Source organism: Haematobia irritans, chromosome 2 (assembly GCF_050003625.1).
Source record: "Haematobia irritans isolate KBUSLIRL chromosome 2, ASM5000362v1, whole genome shotgun sequence".
Lineage (NCBI taxonomy): Eukaryota > Metazoa > Arthropoda > Insecta > Diptera > Muscidae > Haematobia > Haematobia irritans.
The window spans coordinates 103,446,988-103,464,661 of NC_134398.1; the positions used below are offsets into that span (position 1 = coordinate 103,446,988).

The following is a 17,674-nucleotide window of genomic DNA, read 5'->3' on the forward strand; positions in this document are numbered from 1 at the left end:
AGTAAAGACAAAATCTTTGGAACCGGGCATGCTTTTTTCAGTGCAGTAACTATTTGTATATTCTAAATTTCAGCTTTTAAACATTAAAAGCAATTAATACATCCACAAGGACGAATGCTACCGAATTTGGAAAAAATCGGATCAAATTTAGATATCGATTGTAACAAATGGGGTCGTATTGAGCCTATTTACTAACCGGTCGTCTTCAAATTTAATACAAGACAATTAAACACCCTTAAAGTAAGCAAAATGTAATCGAAATCGGTTCAGTTTTCGAATTCGCTCGATTTTCCCAAATTTTTTAACGGAATAAATATCGTCATTTTCGAGGCAAAAATCGGAAACTGCTATTTTTGGAGTCAAAAATCGTCAAAATGCCGATAAATCGGCAAAATTGGCAGCCCTGCTCATATCTCAGCAGTTTGTTATTCTCTTATTTGGTACTCTCTCAATTAATTTATGGTGATCCAACTTCTGCTGGTTGTTGTTGTTGAGTGCAATCAACCTCAAGGCCTGGTTATGCATCTAAACATGTAACGTAGCCGTAACATAATGGCTACGTATGATTTTTTGGCGATTAGACTAATAGAATAAACGTACCAACAAACTATCAAGAACAGATAGATTTTTTACACTTAAAATTAATTTCACGAATAATATTAATTTCTCATCCTCCATTTTAATCGAAACAACGTGTAGTACATTCAATGTATTTTCACGATAATAGCATTTTTTTCTTTCAATCGATAACGCTAGTTTTTTGATCAGCTAAAAAGACAACGACGCGTTTGTTTTTTTTCTGAATCTTACGACACGTATATCAAGAACAAACAGCTGACACGTTTGGGCGCATAACCAGGCCTTCATACGACCAAACTAGATTTTTGTTAACCGACCATTGTTCCGATGCCGATTGGTTTAACACTGTAAAACACAGCAAACGAATACTGGTATATACTATTGGTATTATTGTTGCATTTGTATTAAAGCAAAAGATCGCATGGTAATTGGTGTTTTACTCACTGCCACCGACATTTTGTGGGAAAGATTGCAATACGAAAAAAGCCACCGGTTGCAGTTCTCTGGAGTGCACACAAATAATGTCCTTTATTGGTCTATGATAGGTTAGGTTATTGGTCCTTATTGGTCTATGATAGAAAACTAAATATGAACACTGGTCTACGACCCTTAGACCAGTGTCGACTGTGAGCGATGTTTTTCATCTGCAATAAGATACACTCAAAAAAAAAAGTGAACCCTCTATTTCACTAAAGCCAATTTAACTTTACTATAGTTCATGATATTATAATGTTTGGAGAAAGTTTCCATTACTCTAATAATTTTTTTGCGCACGTTAGTTAAATGAACTAAAAAAGTTAAATGAACTAAAGACATTCTTCCAAGTTTGAACTCCAATTTCTCCTTCAAACTAAAAAGTTTTCTTTAACAAAGGGAAAAATTAATTATGTCTAATAAATTTTCTTGAAATTGTCGAAAAATATTTACTTAGTTTTGTGATATCGGCGTGATGTCAGCGTTACTGGTTACTGGTTAGTAAAATTTTTCTAAAAATCTAAATTTTCTAAAATGGACAAAATTTTTTCTTCCCGGTGGTTCACTGCTTTTTCAGTGTAAGATCGCGTATATCTGATGAAACTTTGGATGCCTTGATATTCTTAAGAGGTTACTTGAAACTATGAAGTATAAAAGAAAATCCTTAAAATCTTTTGTTGGGTACGAAAGCAATATAAAATAGCTTTTTAATTTATTTTTGTGTTCATATTTTTTGCTAAGTAGCAATTTGAGATTGCTTTTTAATTTACTCTTATGATCTGTTGCTATGTTTTTTAATGCCAACGTTTATAGAGTTTTTGAATTTGAGATTATCACAGATAATTCCTATTAAATACAGTTAGCCAGATTCGCTTCTACGTGAACAGTACTACGAAGAATTAGAAAATTATATTAATAGAGCTGTTTTCTTTTAGTACTGGATACTCTAAGCCGTGACGGACTAAAGAAACCAGAGTACTCGTTTATCCAAGACATCTGTTGAGGCGACGATTATTGAAGAAAACGAAAGCGTATTTTCAGCTTGTAAATTCAGATAGCTAAAATCTGTAAATTTATTTAAATAATTCATTTATATTTACAGTTATATTTCATATGATTTTTTTTTTATATACGTACACTTGTGCTTTACAGTAGGAGTTTATTTTAATCGAACACCTTAACATTAAATTCAAAATCGTTTATGAATTCTTATTTTTACTTAAAGGAATTTAGAATAATTCTTGAATTTTTTATCGATGTGAAAAAATGAGTATTAACTATAATGAATCTCAATTCAAAAAGAGCGATTTTCTACATGTCTTGTTGACAGTTCCCAAGTATTGTAAAGCGTGAAATATGATTGTCATAATTGACATGCTAAACTAGTGATGTAGAGTTTTGCACCGCAACATGATCCCCCCCGTAAACTTTGTGCTTCAGCTCAGGGTTTACTTTCCACATCTAGTTTTGCCAATTTTACCGTTGGACGAGTGACTATGCCATTTTCCGTTTTAACCACTGCACTTCTCACCACTCCATCTTTGCCTCTGTGAACATCAATCACAAAACCCTTCGTCCATGTATTTCGCTTGGTCCTCTCGTCAACAATTATAACAATATCATGACGTTTATTGTACTCTCAACTTCTCCATGCCATTTCGTACGTCTGGTTAAGCACGGAAGAACCTCTCTCACCCATCGCTTCCAAAAGGTATCAGCTATAGCACTGGATGTTCTGAACATTTTACTTAATGCCGAACCATTGCGATCTACATTTACTCGCTCTCTTATTCCACTGGATGATCCAATTAAAAGATGGTTTGGTGTTAACGCTTCGCTCTCCCAAGAGTCGAGTGGAACATACGTTAGTGGCCGTGAGTTAAGAATATTTTCTACATCTGCTAATAATGATCGGAGAACTTCTTCGCGGAGTACGGCAGCTGGTAAAATGTCCATCAAAATCGATTTCACTGAACGTATCATTCTTTCCCACGAACCTCCCATATGTGGCGAAGAGGGTGGAATGAATAGCCACTCAATGTTTGGGTATTCTCTTTGAAGTTCACATGTGGATATTTTTTTGATTTCTTTTTCCAATACCCGACTTGCCCCACGAAAGTTGGTTGCATTGTCTGACACGATACGACGTGGTACTCCACGACGACATATGAACTGCTTCAACACAAGTAGGAATGAATCAGTAGATAATGAAGGAGATATTTCTAAATGTACTGCACGGACCGTCATACAGGTGAACAAAACACCCCATCGTTTTTCTCTGCGTCTTCCGATAACCACTTCAAAAGGGCCGAAATAATCAACTCCTGTAAAATAGAATGGTGGCGTAAACGGTGAAAGTCTTTCTATGGGAAGTTCGCTCATTTTTGGAGGAATAGGCCTTGCACTTTTATTTTTGCAGTATTGACAATTTTTCGATATTTTGCGAGCAATGGCTCGTAATCCTTGTATCCAAAAGCGTTGTCGGATTTCGTTAACAACGACCTCATTATGGTGATGATGGTATTTGCGATGGTAAAAGTCCAGTAATAAAAATGTGGTTCTGTGGTTTTTTGGAAGAATTATGGGTCTTTTCATGTCTGTTGGAACATTTAAAACTGCATCTATTCACCATTAACACGTAAAACTCCCATTTGGTCTAAATAGGGCGAGCATTTAAACAAAGGGCTACTTGGCTTTAGATTCTTTTTTAATTTCAGATCTGAAGTTTCTTCAGGGTATGCTTGTTCCTGACAGGCTTTAAATATGAACAGCTCGGACATATATATTCCTTCTTGTTTAGTGAATGGCTTAATTTCATCTTTGAAGGCCCGTTTACCCATTATCAAAATGATGAATTTAAAAACTAAATTTTGGCTGAGGCGAAGTATTTCCCATTTACTTATTCTCTTTGGATCTGGAACTAAATTGAACAGGGGAAACTCAGATTTCCTAGATTTTATATGACAATTTATTTCTGTGTTCTCATGAGGAGTGTAAGATAGATCTGAAATTGGCCATTCTGATTCATTAAAATACAAAAAAGGCGGGCCTGTGAACCATCTTGAGTCAGACCTTAGATTAGGCATATTGTTCCATTTCGTTCCTTCATCAGCCACATTTTGAGCAGATGGAACCCATCTCCACTGGTTGATGAGTGAACCTTCCAAAATTTCTCCCACACGTACAGCCACAAACTGCTGGAATTTTCTTGCATCTGACCTAATCCAGTATAAGACATCTTTGGAATCGGACCAAAATACTTTCCGATGGATTTCTATCGACATTTCTCTAGTGATAAAATTCGAAAGTCGCAATCCAATTATGGCAGCCATCAATTCCAATTTTGGTATCGAAATAGGCTTTAAAGGGGCAACCCTGGTTTTAGATGCGATGAGGCTACACTTCACATTGCCTTCCAATTCAACTCTCAAATAAACAGCCGCTGCGTAAGCATCGACGCTTGCGTCCACGAATGTGTGAATTTGAACATTTGATGAATGACCATGACATCTTGGTATTCGAATATTTGTCAGACTAGGCAAAAAACTAACCCATGTTCGCCACTTTTCACATTCCTTATCGCAAAGCGGTTCGTCCCAATTCACCCCCGATCTCCAAATTTCCTGCATAATAATTTTCGCATGTACAACATAGTGACCCAGAAGACCTAAGGGATCAAATATAGACATTATAACACGTAAAACGCTCCTTTTCGTTGGTACTATGTATTCATTAAACACGTCAGCATCAAATTTCCCAATAAATGTCAACTCATCGTTTGTTGGCATCCACCACATGCCTAAAACCTTTTCGAATTTCCCTTCTGGATCTACGATGGGTTTTTCCATATGCGTTGTGGTCTCTTTTAGCGCATTTAAAACTTTTGCCGAATTCGAAAGCCAGTTGCGCATTTCAAATCCCCCCTCTTCGTGTATATATCGAACAGTTTTCGCTATTTGTATCATCTCTTCTTCCGAGTTTAAACTTTGTAGCCAATCGTCCACAAACATATTATTTAAAATTGAATGAACAGCCTTTGGATGTTGACAGGCAAAGTGCTCAGCATTCTTGTTTTTTATGAAATTAGCTAAGGAAGGGGAACAAGAAGCTCCGAAGGTCATGGCTGTCATTACGTATACATCTATTTTATCCTTGTTATTTCCACTGCGCCATAAAAATTGCTGAGCCTGCTGATCTTCTTTTGCAATACGAATTTGGTGAAACATTTCACGAATGTCACCCGAAATAGCAATTGGTCTCTCTCGAAACCGTAGTAGAATACCCAATAAATTGTTTAATAGATCTGGCCCTTTCAATAGCATTGTATTTAACGAAGTGTTTTCGACCGATGCTGCCGCGTCCCACACAACACGCTTCTTGTTTTTGTTCTTATTAGTAACAGTAAATATTGGTATATACCATGACTTCCCACCTGAAGAAATTTCATTTTCTTCCAATTTCCTTATGTACCCTTTTTCTTTATATCCGTGTAGCGTTTCTAACAGAAATGATTTTAATTCGGGATTTTTGTTCATTTTAGCCTCAAGGCAAAACAATCTTCGGCAGGCCATGGAATACGAATCAGGAAGATTTATGTTGTCATATTTCCAAAGCAAACCAGTCTCCCATATTTTTTCTTTCTGTATATATTTAGTTTTTGATTCCATAATTTTTATCTTTACTCATGCTTATGCCCACTGAATCTAAAGAAAAGTAGTGTTGCAATAAATCATCCAAGCGATTATGAACAGCACTAGGGCATACGTGCATCACTCTATGTATTGGAAACATATCAGCTGGAGGCCGCCCTTATACCCCCCAACCAATACGACTTCGTTTTGCAATTAATTCATTATTTGTTCCTTCACGAATTTCTAGAGGAACACAGAGCTTTGCATTATCGATTCCGATAAGTATTCTTGCTTTAGCCGACGTATATGGCATAATCGGTAAATTCGCCAAATGTTCGCAACACTCAATATCTTTCTTTTTGAGGGTTTGTATAGGCAATCCAAGATTTGCAATAGTTCTTACATTTCGCATTTCCATTTTGTTCCCTTGTTCTGATTGTGACGATATTTTCAGAGAAACTATTCTTGAACTGTCATCTATTTGCGTTATGTCACCCGTCCATTGCAAGCACAACTCTTCTTTGGGCCCACTTAATTCTAACTGCATGGCTAGTTCATTTTCGATAAGTGTACACGACGAGCCCTCATCGATTAGTGCAAATGTATTTAATGATTGTGACTTTCCATAAATAGTTACAGGGACATAACGAAATAGCGTTTTATTTTCTCTTGCATGGAACAAAACAGAAGAATTTAAATTTACATTTTGCTCTGACGGTTCACTCGTTTTGTTTGTGATTTCGCCCAAATTACTTTTATGTAGTAAAGGGTTATGCGGTTTCGTGCATTTGTCCACTCCGCATAGTTTCTTCGAATAACAACGTCGCACTGAGTGTTTCTTGAAGCATCGCACGCAAAGATTATTTTCTTTTATGAAGTTCCACCTTTCGTTAACAGTAAACAACAAAAATTCTGGACACTCTGCTAATCGATGAATTTGGGCGCACTTGCAGCATGCTGTTGTTGTAATAGTATTCCCTTTATTGTGGAAAGTGACGTCATGCAAATTTATGCGCTCTTTTGTATGCTTTTTAGATTCATCATAACACGTTGACACAAATGACGTCACATGGGATGCGCAAGCCGCTAAGCTAAACAGCCACCCATCGAATACAGCGATGTCTGCTCGAGGCGAAGCGAAACGATGTCTCCCCCAATCCAATTTTAAGTCACTCGGCAATTTGTCTACTAATTCATTTAAGAGCATTGGATCATTCAAATACTCTGAGAGACCCATAGCCTGCATAGTTGTACGGTAGTTTTGAACAGCGAGAGCGAAATGAATGGGAGTCTCCAATTTCTCTTTACGTACCACTGGATGCTCTTTGAGTTTTTTTTGAAGAGTGTGATGAATTATCTCCGGCCTACCATATAACATTCGTAGAGTTTCCACAGCATATTTTACAGTACCGGGTACCATTAAATTTCCCCTCACGGCTTCCAAAGCTTGTCCTTTTAAACTCTTCTGTAAACGTATTAAGTTTTCTTGTTCTGTGAAACCACATCTTTCAGTTGACTGAACATAATTTGTAATAAAAACGGGTCATTCCTCAGGATTGCCATTAAATACCGACAAATCTTTGCTAATGACTTGACGTGCTGCTATTTGCGAATTGGATAATGTCAAATCGACTGTTGAGTAACTATACGATGGTGCAGCAATTGAAGATGGCATGGTGCTGTAAGACATGAAGGGGACTGAAGGGTGTTGATTATAATACCCGCTATGATTGTGCCACTGCGAGTGGGAGTTAGAAGCAGTAGTATTGTTATACAAAAAAGAAGCTGAAGAGAGGTGTGGAAGTGCTTGAGAAGGTGGGCATGCAATAGAATGAGAAGATTGGGTGAAGGGAAGGTTGAAAACGGGAATATGTAGAGAATTGTTATTTGCTGTAGGCTGGTTGTGTTGAGCATTGTTCAGACAAGAACTGCCGAATAATGAGTTTGAGCTAATAAGCGCCACTCTTTTTTGATTCATACCCGATGAAGTACCTCTGAACAAATTTTGGTTATTTTGGAAGTCTTTTCCAGTGCAAGCTGAATTCATTAAATTCACACCAGTATGTGACAAAACAGTGGAAGGTTGCCTACCTGGCTGTTGATTGTTATGTATTCCATATACGGCTGAACTGGAAGTACTCGGAACGAACACACCTTGAGTGGAAGAGGTCGAAAATATATTGGGATTAATCGTTTTGTTCGTGGAGCTTTGAATGGAGAGTGAAGACATTTTATTTATTTGGTCTTGAATCTGCAATGGTTCCGAGTGTACTTGGGAGCTGGAAAGAGACGTCGGTGGACATTGTGGAGTTGATTTTGGAGAGGTAGGGGCGAGCCAACTAACGTGATGTTCCTTGTCATTAGAATTTATTCTGGTGAGCTTGATTGTACGACGAGTGCGTTTAATTGGGACTCGTGTCAAAGCAGAATGCATGCGAAGGGGTGTAGAGGATGATGTTTTTCTTACCTTAACCTTTTTCTTGGGCGCAGCTGGGTTGGCATTTATTTTTGGGTGATCATCTGTAGGCAAGTTTTGTCCGTCTTCAATGTTGTCCCCGGCGGTGGAGGTGTTTAAAGTGGATGAGTGTTGCGCAGTTGATGGTGTAATAGGTGCTGAGTTATCACCTAATCCCTTTTCAGTAACCAAGATATCCAATTTGTCACTGTGTGTAGACATGGTGGCGCAGTCTTGTGGTTACGTAACGCAATTAACCAACGTGTTTTCAGCCCAATAAGGTATTCAAAATTTGAGTTATAAATAAACTCCAAGTATTTTAGTTATGTTGAGGCGACGATTATTGAAGAAAAGGAAAGCGTATTTTCAGCTTGTAAATTCAGATAGCTAAAATCTGTAAATTTATTTAAATAATTCATTTATATTTACAGTTATATTTCATATGATTTTTTTTTATATACGTACACTTGTGCTTTACAGTAGGAGTTTATTTTAATCGAACACCTTAACATTAAATTCAAAATCGTTTATTTTTACTTAAAGGAATTTAGAATAATTCTTTAATTTTTTATCGATGTGAAAAAATGAGTATTAACTATAATGAATCTCAATTCAAAAAGAGCGATTTTCTACATGTCTTGTTGACAGTTCCCAAGTGTTGTAAAGCGTGAAATATGATTGTCATAATTGACATGCTAAACTAGTGATGTAGAGTTTTGCAAAGCAACAACATCTTCAAAAATATGCAACACTGTCATTAGCTGTTTACAAACAATCACAGAAAACACGTGAAATCTTACATTTTAATGTATTAAATGCTCAAATAGAAATAAATATTTACTGCTGTAATTAGTTATGACACTGTACCATTTTGAATTTCATGTTATTTGACAAATTAGTTAGTAACAATAAGTTGCTATTGTGAATCGAAAGAACGTCACTTTATCAAGATGCAATCTGGCAACACCGACGCTCTGGATTGAACACCAGTTCATAGATGTTCTGGAGAGCTATACAAATCGTGGATCCAGTACTAAAGAAAACAGGTCTCATGTTGTCGGACAGACAAAAACAAAACAACATGTAAAATGATCTACCTAAAAAGCTAACAAGAGATATACATATAACTTGTGAAGATTACATTCACATTAAATAGTCTAAGTTTAAACTTACCCTCGAGAATAAACTTCAAATTTAACGCTGTGTCTTTTGAAAATTCGTTGAAATTGCCTATTTCCACGCAAAATCTCAACTTTAAAGCGCTGGTTGTAGTCGGGACAATCAGTGTCTTTTACCAAATTTGTTTTTGTTCTGAATGTTTCATCCTGTAAAGAAATCCGAGGGTTATTGTTGTAGATATTACGGTAATATATAGTTTCATTTAGCATTTTCCTTATTTTTAATAACCCGATTCTTGCTTTAACCCATTAACCCCCAAAATGAAACTGCCGGACAAAAATTGATTTTATGGGGTTTTATTAACTCAGTAACGACTAAATAAAAAGATTTAAATAAAAAACTGACACTTTAGAAAAAACAGTGTACCGATGTGGGGACATTGCGCAGAGTTTGAATTTCTTCAAACATCTCCATTAACTGGTAGAACAATATTAAACTTTTTACGGCCATTTTCATGTAGCTCCGTTAGGCTTTAACTGCCAGTTAACAGAAAGTAAATTCCAAATATCTTCTCTTCAGTTAACTTTAACTGAAAAATTTCCAGCAGTTAAGCTCCTAACAGGCATATGGAATACATAGACAAGATAACAGATATGTCTCTAGTTCGGTTTAAAAGTTCGTTAGCTAACGTAGCACTAACGGAGCTTCATGAAAATGGGGGTTAATAAAATAAACTTAACAGTTTTATCTACACACAATCGAGATATTATATGCGATGAATTATAGATTTTATATCACTTGGTACGCAAATCGATAACGATAAGTGCAATCGGTCTGTGAACATTGATTGAAGAAATAAACTAAATTGGTTCAAGCCAATACTAACAGGGTGTCAACGGTTAAATTAAAATACCATTTTGTAAGGTTACCATCATTAAAACAAGCGTGTCAATATGAACAGCAAAAATTGAAACATACGGATAAACTTACTTTCCACACCAAGCACAACTAAATCCCACATGATATTGGAGGACATTCCAATATCATCAAAAAATAAATCCCCTAAAATAATTAAATTTATTGAACAAAAGCACGCACACCAAACCGAAATACTATCAGCTAAGATTGATAATGCAATTGCTAATGTCATGAGTGCTATAGACTGTAAAATCCAAGACATTTCGAAAAATTTAAATGATCTTGCAGTAAGGGTGATTGAGCTTGAAAAGTCAAATGCAATAATACATGATCTTCAAAATGAGATTGTTGAACTTAAATCTAAAATAAGTCATCAAGAAAACGACAAAGTCTCTTGTAATATTCGTCTATGCGGAATACGACCACAAGAAAACGAAAATTTGTTCGAAATATTCAAAAACCTATGCTCTTCGTTACAACTTATGACTCCGAACTTTAATAGCATTCAGCGAGTACGTAAAGGAACAACGATGGAGTTGTTATTGTTAAATTGTGCTCACCACTCGACAAAAACTTTTTGTGGAGAACAATTGCTAAATTTAGGAAAGAACATAAAACATTTCTTTCTTTTAGTATGTGTGTTTTAACTCCAATAGACAGTTTTTTTGTAAATGAAGAGTTAACGAAAGACTATTTTAAAATCTTCCAAGCTGCTCTTAAATACAAAAAAAAAAAAAACAGAGAATCAATTGTTCATATCAATGCCCAAAGTCTTAATAATAAAATGGACGAGCTGAGACAGATTTTTATAACATAAAATATCGACATCATATGCGTGTCTGAGACATGGTTTCAATGCAATATTTTGGACTCTATTTACGAACTGCAGGGGTATCGACTATTTCGGCTGACCGAGAGTCTAACGTGGTGTATGCATGTACGTTCGGAATGAGCTAAAGTGCAACTTGAAATTAAAATCCGTCATCGCTAGCTCAATGGAATTTATATTTTTAGAAATATGCTCAGCTCAAGGGCCAAAATTACTAGTAGGAACAGTATACAGGCCTCATCGAAATACACCATTTGTCAATCTTATCAATGCACTAGAATATCTTACTGTGTCTTACAATAATATCATAATCGCAGGCGATTTTAACAGCAATCTTCTTGCCTAAAAAAGATTATCTGATACCTTCAACGCTTTCGGGCTACAATCCATAAATAATACTGTTCCCACTCATTACTCACATACTGTCAATATACTAATCGATGCAATCTTTGTAAATCGCAAAGAGAAGGTACTCCTTTAACAGGTTGGCTGATAAGTCCCCGGTCTGACACATAGATGGCGTCGCTAGTATTAAATGCATATTATTTTTATATAGTACCAACCTTCAAATGATTCGTGTCAAAATTTGACGTCTGTAAGTCAATTAGTTTGTCAGATAGAGCGTCTTTTGTGAAGCAACTTTTGATATTGTGAAAAAAATGGAAAAAAAAGGAATTTCGTGTTTTGATGAAATACTGTTTTCTGGAGGGAACAAATGCGGTGGAAGCAAAAACTTGGCTTACTAATGAGTTTCCGGACTCTGCCCCAGGGAAATCAACAATAATTGATTGGTATGCAAAATCCAAACGTGGTGAAATGAGCACGGAGGACGGTGAACGCAGTGGACGTCCGAAAGAGGTGGTTACCGACGAAAACATCAAAAAAATCCACAAAATGATTTTGAATGGCCGTAAAATGAAGTCGATCGATCATTCATCAATATTTGGTTATGCGGAAGCTCTGTGCAAAATGGGTGCCGCGCGAGCTCACATTTGACCAAAAACAACAACTCGTAATACACCCGCGTTTTTCTGTCGATATGTGACAATGGATGAAACATGGCTCCATCACTACACTCCTGAGTCCAATCGACAGTCGGCTGAGTGGACAGCGACCGGTGAACCGTCTCCGAAGCGTGGAAAGACTCAAAAGTCCGCTGGCAAAGTAATGGCCTCTGTTTTTTGGGATGCGCATGGAATAATTTTTATCGATTATCTTGAGAAGGGAAAAACCATCAACAGTGGCTATTATATGGCGTTATTGGAGCGTTTGAAGGTCGAAATCGCGGCAAAACGGCCCATATGAAGAAGAAAAAAAGTGTTGTTCCACCAAGACAACGCACCGTGTCGTGTTCTCAGACCTCAAAAGGATGCTCGCAGGGGAAAAATTTGGCTGCAATGAAGAGGTGATCGCCGAAACTGAGGGCTATTTCGAGGCAAAACCGAAGGAGTACTACCAAAATGGTATCAAAAAATTGAAAGGTCGTTATAATCGTTGTATCGCTCTGTAACGGTTCGACATATATTTCGCCCGTACGTACTATCTCCCACTACCACACGATATTAAAAAAAAAACGTATTTTTCGTACCATTACTTATAATCGTTTTACACCTCTACATATAATGTGCCTACCACTATAGCCCATTATCACTCAATGCCGATTATGTTTTCACTACCGAGTGATGCCAGTTACATGGTAACATGACTTCTGACTACAATATTTTTTATTTTTTATTTTTTTGGTCGCTATGGAGATAATTTTCATTCACTTCATTGTGACCCCCACTTATATGGGCAGCCTTTTTAGTGAGTAGGCAGAATTCCAACAGACGGACAAGTCAATTGGCATAGATCCGTCTAATCAAAAGGAGTTCACCCCCTTACGCATTCGCTTGCTTCCGCACTAATTGTTTCGGCAATTAGCTTGCTTTCGCACTAATTGCTTCGGCTTTTAGCTTGCTTCCGCACTAATTGTTTCGGCAATTAGCTTGCTTCCGCATTCGCTTGCTTCCGCACTAATTGCTTCGGCTTTTAGCTTGCTTCCGCACTAATTGCTTCGGCTTTTAGCTTGCTTCCGCACTAATTGTTTCGGCAATTAGCTTGCTTCCGCATTCGCTTGCTCCCGCACTAATTGCTTCGGCTTTTAGCTTGCTTCCGCACTAATTGTTTCGGCAATTAGCTTGCTTCCGCATTCGCTTGCTTCCGCACTAATTGCTTCGGCTTTTAGCTTGCTTCCGCACTAATTGTTTCGGAAATTAGCTTGCTTCCGCATTCGCTTGCTTCCGCACTAATTGTTTCGGCAATTAGCTTGCTTCCGCACTAATTGTTTCGGCAATTAGCTTGCTTCCGCACTAATTGTTTCGGCAATTAGCTTGCTTCCGCACTAATTGCTTCGGCTTTTAGTTTGCTTCCGCACTAATTGTTTCGGCAATTAGCTTTCTTCCGTATTCGCTTACTTCCGCATTGATCGCTTCGGCCATTAGCTTGCTTCTACATTCGTGTATCTTCCCTTAGTATTAGTTTACTAAACGAACAACGAAGCTTCAACGAATCACCGAGCAGACAACGAGCACCGGATCGACGAACTACAATCAACAAACCACCAGCAGCGACCAAGAGTCAGGCCCAATTAGTCGACCTGTAGACGGGTCGACTGCCGGTGACACTTTGTCAAGTCGAACCTTTTCTAAGGTGACGACATCAAAAGGAGGCAATCCCTCTCGAAAGAGATTCAAGGAACGAAGAAATGCTTTGTTTATCCTAAAGAAATTAGGATCAGTCGACCCAAGCACGTTGTCGGCTAAGCAAAGCGATTCCTTAAAATGGGCTCAAGGAATTCTTGAAGCTGGAAAAAGGGAACGATCACCGGATGAGCTGCCATCCTCTAAACGGGATCAAAGATCGTTTGCCTCAGTTGCAAAAGACAGCCTTGTGATGGCTATTATTAATAAAGGAGCATTGGACGGTATGATTCCAAGGCAAAAATGGGGGGAAATTGAGAACGCGATGTCTGGTGTCTACTCAGAGGTGCGAAAAAAAGTTTCCCGGACCAAGTCCTCGACGGCAAGATGCTGGATGGTATCAAGGACGATATAAGTTAATAGCTTTTGCAGACCAGAGGTCTATGGATTGCTTTAAAGCTGCATTGATGCTAATTGGTGAAGTTTGGGAAAGAGCCGCTTTGGAGTTAGTCGATAAAAAAGACATACCGGCTAAACCTAGAGCACATGCATGGATACCGGCAAACCCCCCTGATCCTCAGTCTATACTAGAGAGACTAAAAGAATGTAACCCAGATCTTCCAACCGCCGATTGGAAGGTTGGTCGTTTGGATGAGGTGGATGGACCAAGACGACATGCGGTGTTTATATTAAACATAGAGTCGCTGCCACATCTAACCCAGACCCAAGGACGCGTAAGTTATGGCTTTCATGATATCCATATGAAGGTATACAAAAGCGATCAGCCAAAGGATTCCGAAACGGACAAGCCTCCGGTAGAGTCAGCAGTGAAAAAATCTCCTAGCGAAGCCGAAGGAGACATAAAACCTGCAGACTATGGCGAAAATCATATGCGGGAAGTTTCTACAGACTCAAGCCTCACCAAAGCTGAACCGCGGATTGTTGCGAGAGTCACCGAGATCTGTGAAGAGGAAGCCCTTGATGACTCAATTGAAGCGGCTGATGTGACGGTGGTTGAAAATTTGGATGGTTGTACGGTTCCTCCAGATAAATCTTCACCATTGTAAGGCCGCTTGTGCTGCCTTAAAAGTTCTCCTGATGAAAGGAGACATAGATATAGTTCTTATTCAAGAACCATACATATATAAGAACAAGATCTGTGAATTAAGCACTCCGGGTTTCAAACTTTTGCATAATACCGGTAACGATATAAATCGAGCATGTATAATTGCTAAAAACGAACTAAACTTGTTTCTGCTTCCTTCATTGAGCAATGCAGATATTGTCGTAGCCAGTCTAGAGATATCCAAATGCAAATATTGGGTATCTTCGGTCTACATGGGACATGATAGGGAGATGCCACCCTGTGCCGTTAAGATCTTAGTTGAGGAGTCACTAAAAACAAAACTCATTATGGGATGCGATGCAAATGCACATCATAGTATTTGGGGAAGTTGTGATACTAATGCAAGTCGCTAATAGAGTTTATTTTGCGTACTAACCTGGTAGTTTGCAATAAGGGAGATGCACCAACCTTCGTCACCAGGAACAGACAAGAGGTTTCGGACGTAACGTTGACCTCTCCGGAACAGAATGATAAGATATCTGAGTGGCAAGTTTTGAGGGAACATAGCTTCTCAGATCATCGCTACATCAGTTTCAGATTGGCTGTTCGTACTTCAAAGACCATATTTCCGCCAAATGTTAGGAAAGCTGATTGGAATAGGTATAGGGAATCGTTCAATTCGATGATACCGGAAATGCCGGAGACAAATATGAGCACTGTGCAAGATATCGAACACGCAGTGGAGCGGATTACTAAGGCCTTCAACATTTCACTGAAAGCTGCTTGCCCTAGAGGAAAGCCAAGGGGAAAAAATCGGACGCCATGGTGGACTACGGAGTTAAGTAATATGAGAAATCCTGCAGGAAGCTCTTTAACAAAGCAAAGTCCACAAGAGCTCCGGAGGATTGGGACACTTACAAGATGAATCTGAGAGAATATAAACGAGAACTGAGAAGGTCTCAACAAAACTCTTGGGATGATTACTGTAGCAGTATTGAGAATACGTCAGAGGCTTCCAGACTACGGAAGGTACTAGCATCCACTAACACCGCTCCAGGTTTCATTAAAACATCGGAGGGAAATTGGACAACCTCCAGTGAGGAGACGTTGGAGGTACTTTTGGACACACACTTCCCGGGAAATCAGACGGTTGAACCATGTTCCGGCGGTGTAACGGAGGCTCAGCGATCATTTCCTATCGAGGAAATTGTGTCGGAATCTAGAATAAAATGGGCTTTAAATAGCTTTGGACCTTTCAAATCCCCCGGACCTGATGGAATTACTCCGGCGGAGTTACAGGCAGTGGCTGAAAGAATTATCCCCTGGTTGACGGTGATATATAAACGATGTGTAAACTTAGCATATATTCCAGAAAAGTGGAGGGAAACAAAAGTCGTCTTCATACCTAAAGCAGGAAAAGCCTTTCACTCGAGTGCGAAGGATTTCCGACCAATCAGCTTATCCTCATTCCTACTTAAGACCCTGGAGAGGATGATAGACATGTATCTTAGAACTAGCGTGGATTCAGGTTTGCTCTCGAAACGACAGCATGCATACTCGAAGGGCAGGTCTATTGAGACCGCATTGCATGAACTAGTCAGCTTTATTGAAAGCTCGCTATCTGTCAAAGATTACACAATCGTGGCGTTTCTAGACATCGAAGGGGCGTTCAATAATGTCCATCCGAGCTCGATATTAAATGGACTGACAACTCTGAATGTTGATCCAGGTATACTTAGGCTGTTAGACGAACTTCTAATAAAGAGACGTATTTCAGCCACACTAGGGCAAGCAAACATACAAAGGTATGTGAACAGAGGCACTCCCCAAGGAGGAGTTCTATCACCTCTTCTTTGGAATGTTGCTATAAACAACCTTTTGGTTTCCCTAGAAAAAGAAAGGATAAAAGTGGTGGCATACGCAGATGATGTGGCGCTAGCAGTCAGGGGAAAATTCCCATCCACAATCAGAGATATTATACAGAGAGCTCTCCGGATGACTGAGAAATGGGCGAAAGATAATGGTCTTGGTGTAAATCCAGCAAAGACAGAACTAGTCATGTACTGCAAAGATCGCAAAACTCCCACGGTTAGGCCCATTTCCTTAGGGGGTACTGAAATTCCCTTTGGTGAGTGTGCAAAATACCTTGGCGTTATTTTGGACAGGAAGCTGAATTTTATGCTTAATATTGAAGAGAGGGCGAGAAAAGCCACGGTAGCTTTGTACCCGTGCAAAAAGGCATTGGGGACTAAAACCAAAAATTGTGCATTGGCTATACACGGCAGTAGTTAGACCTATAATGCTATATGGTGTTGTAGTCTGGTGGCCGGCACTTCAGAAACCGACTTTTTTAGATAAAGTTCAGCGTATGGCGAGCTTATGTATCTCAGGCGCATTTAGTAAGACAGGAACAGACTCCCTTAATGTCATGCTACATCTATTGCCTTTAGACATTTTGGCCAAACAGTCAGCTGCAACAACGGCTGTGCGGTTGCGCGAGCTATCGCTGTGGTCGGAAAAAATGTACGGTCATAGTTCGGTACTCAAAATAATGCCAGATGGGCCTAAGGTAGTGGATTATAACCTGGCAAAACAACTTTTCGACAAAAAGTTTGAAACTCTAATTCCCAACAGTGAGGCGTGGTGTACACAGACCCCGGGGAATAAAAGATATATAGATTTCTATACTGATGGCTCCAAATTGGATGGACAAGTGGGGTTCGGAGTATATTCTAATGATCTGGAACTTCGAATAGCGAAAAGATTACCTAATCACTGTAGTGTTTTTCAGGCTGAAATATTAGCAATAAGAGAGGTGGCGAATTGGCTGAGAAGTAATGTTCCAAAAAATGTGGGCATTAATATATACTCAGACAGTCAACCTGCAATAAAATCCTTGGACTCTGTGTTCCTCAACTCGAA

General features: G+C 38.7%; 2 protein-coding genes across 4 annotated transcripts in view; both read right to left on the minus strand.

Annotated features, from left to right (window-relative positions):
- The window catches only part of l(2)gd1 (lethal (2) giant discs 1), a 231,834-nt gene that overhangs the window by 2,317 nt on the left and 211,843 nt on the right, over positions 1 to 17,674 (minus strand). For 2 of the 3 annotated variants that reach the window (XM_075295777.1, XM_075295776.1), the window contains exon 5: positions 9,313 to 9,464. In XM_075295777.1, the coding sequence (XP_075151892.1) occupies positions 9,313 to 9,464 (152 nt within the window). Of the gene's footprint in view, positions 1 to 8,724; positions 9,245 to 9,312; positions 9,465 to 17,674 lie in introns of those variants that run through there. The other variant, XM_075295778.1, reaches the window with a different exon arrangement.
- On the minus strand, positions 7,228 to 8,409 carry LOC142225929 (uncharacterized). Its single transcript, XM_075295780.1, has 2 exons — positions 8,152 to 8,409; positions 7,228 to 8,064 (listed from the first exon to the last, which is right to left on the minus strand). Exons 1-2 carry the CDS (start codon positions 8,359 to 8,361, stop codon positions 7,228 to 7,230), a joined length of 1,047 nt encoding a protein of 348 aa, XP_075151895.1. The 5' UTR covers positions 8,362 to 8,409.

What these genes read in the sequence shown, in the direction of transcription:
- LOC142225929 (XM_075295780.1), bottom strand. Translation starts at nt 8,361, where the DNA reads ATGTCTACACACAGTGACAAATTGGATATCTTGGTTACTGAAAAGGGA. An exon ending in CGCCCAAGAAAAAGGTTAAG is followed by an intron (nt 8,065 to 8,151) that starts GTAAGAAAAACA and finishes CGTACAATCAAG; the next exon opens with CTCACCAGAATAAATTCTAA.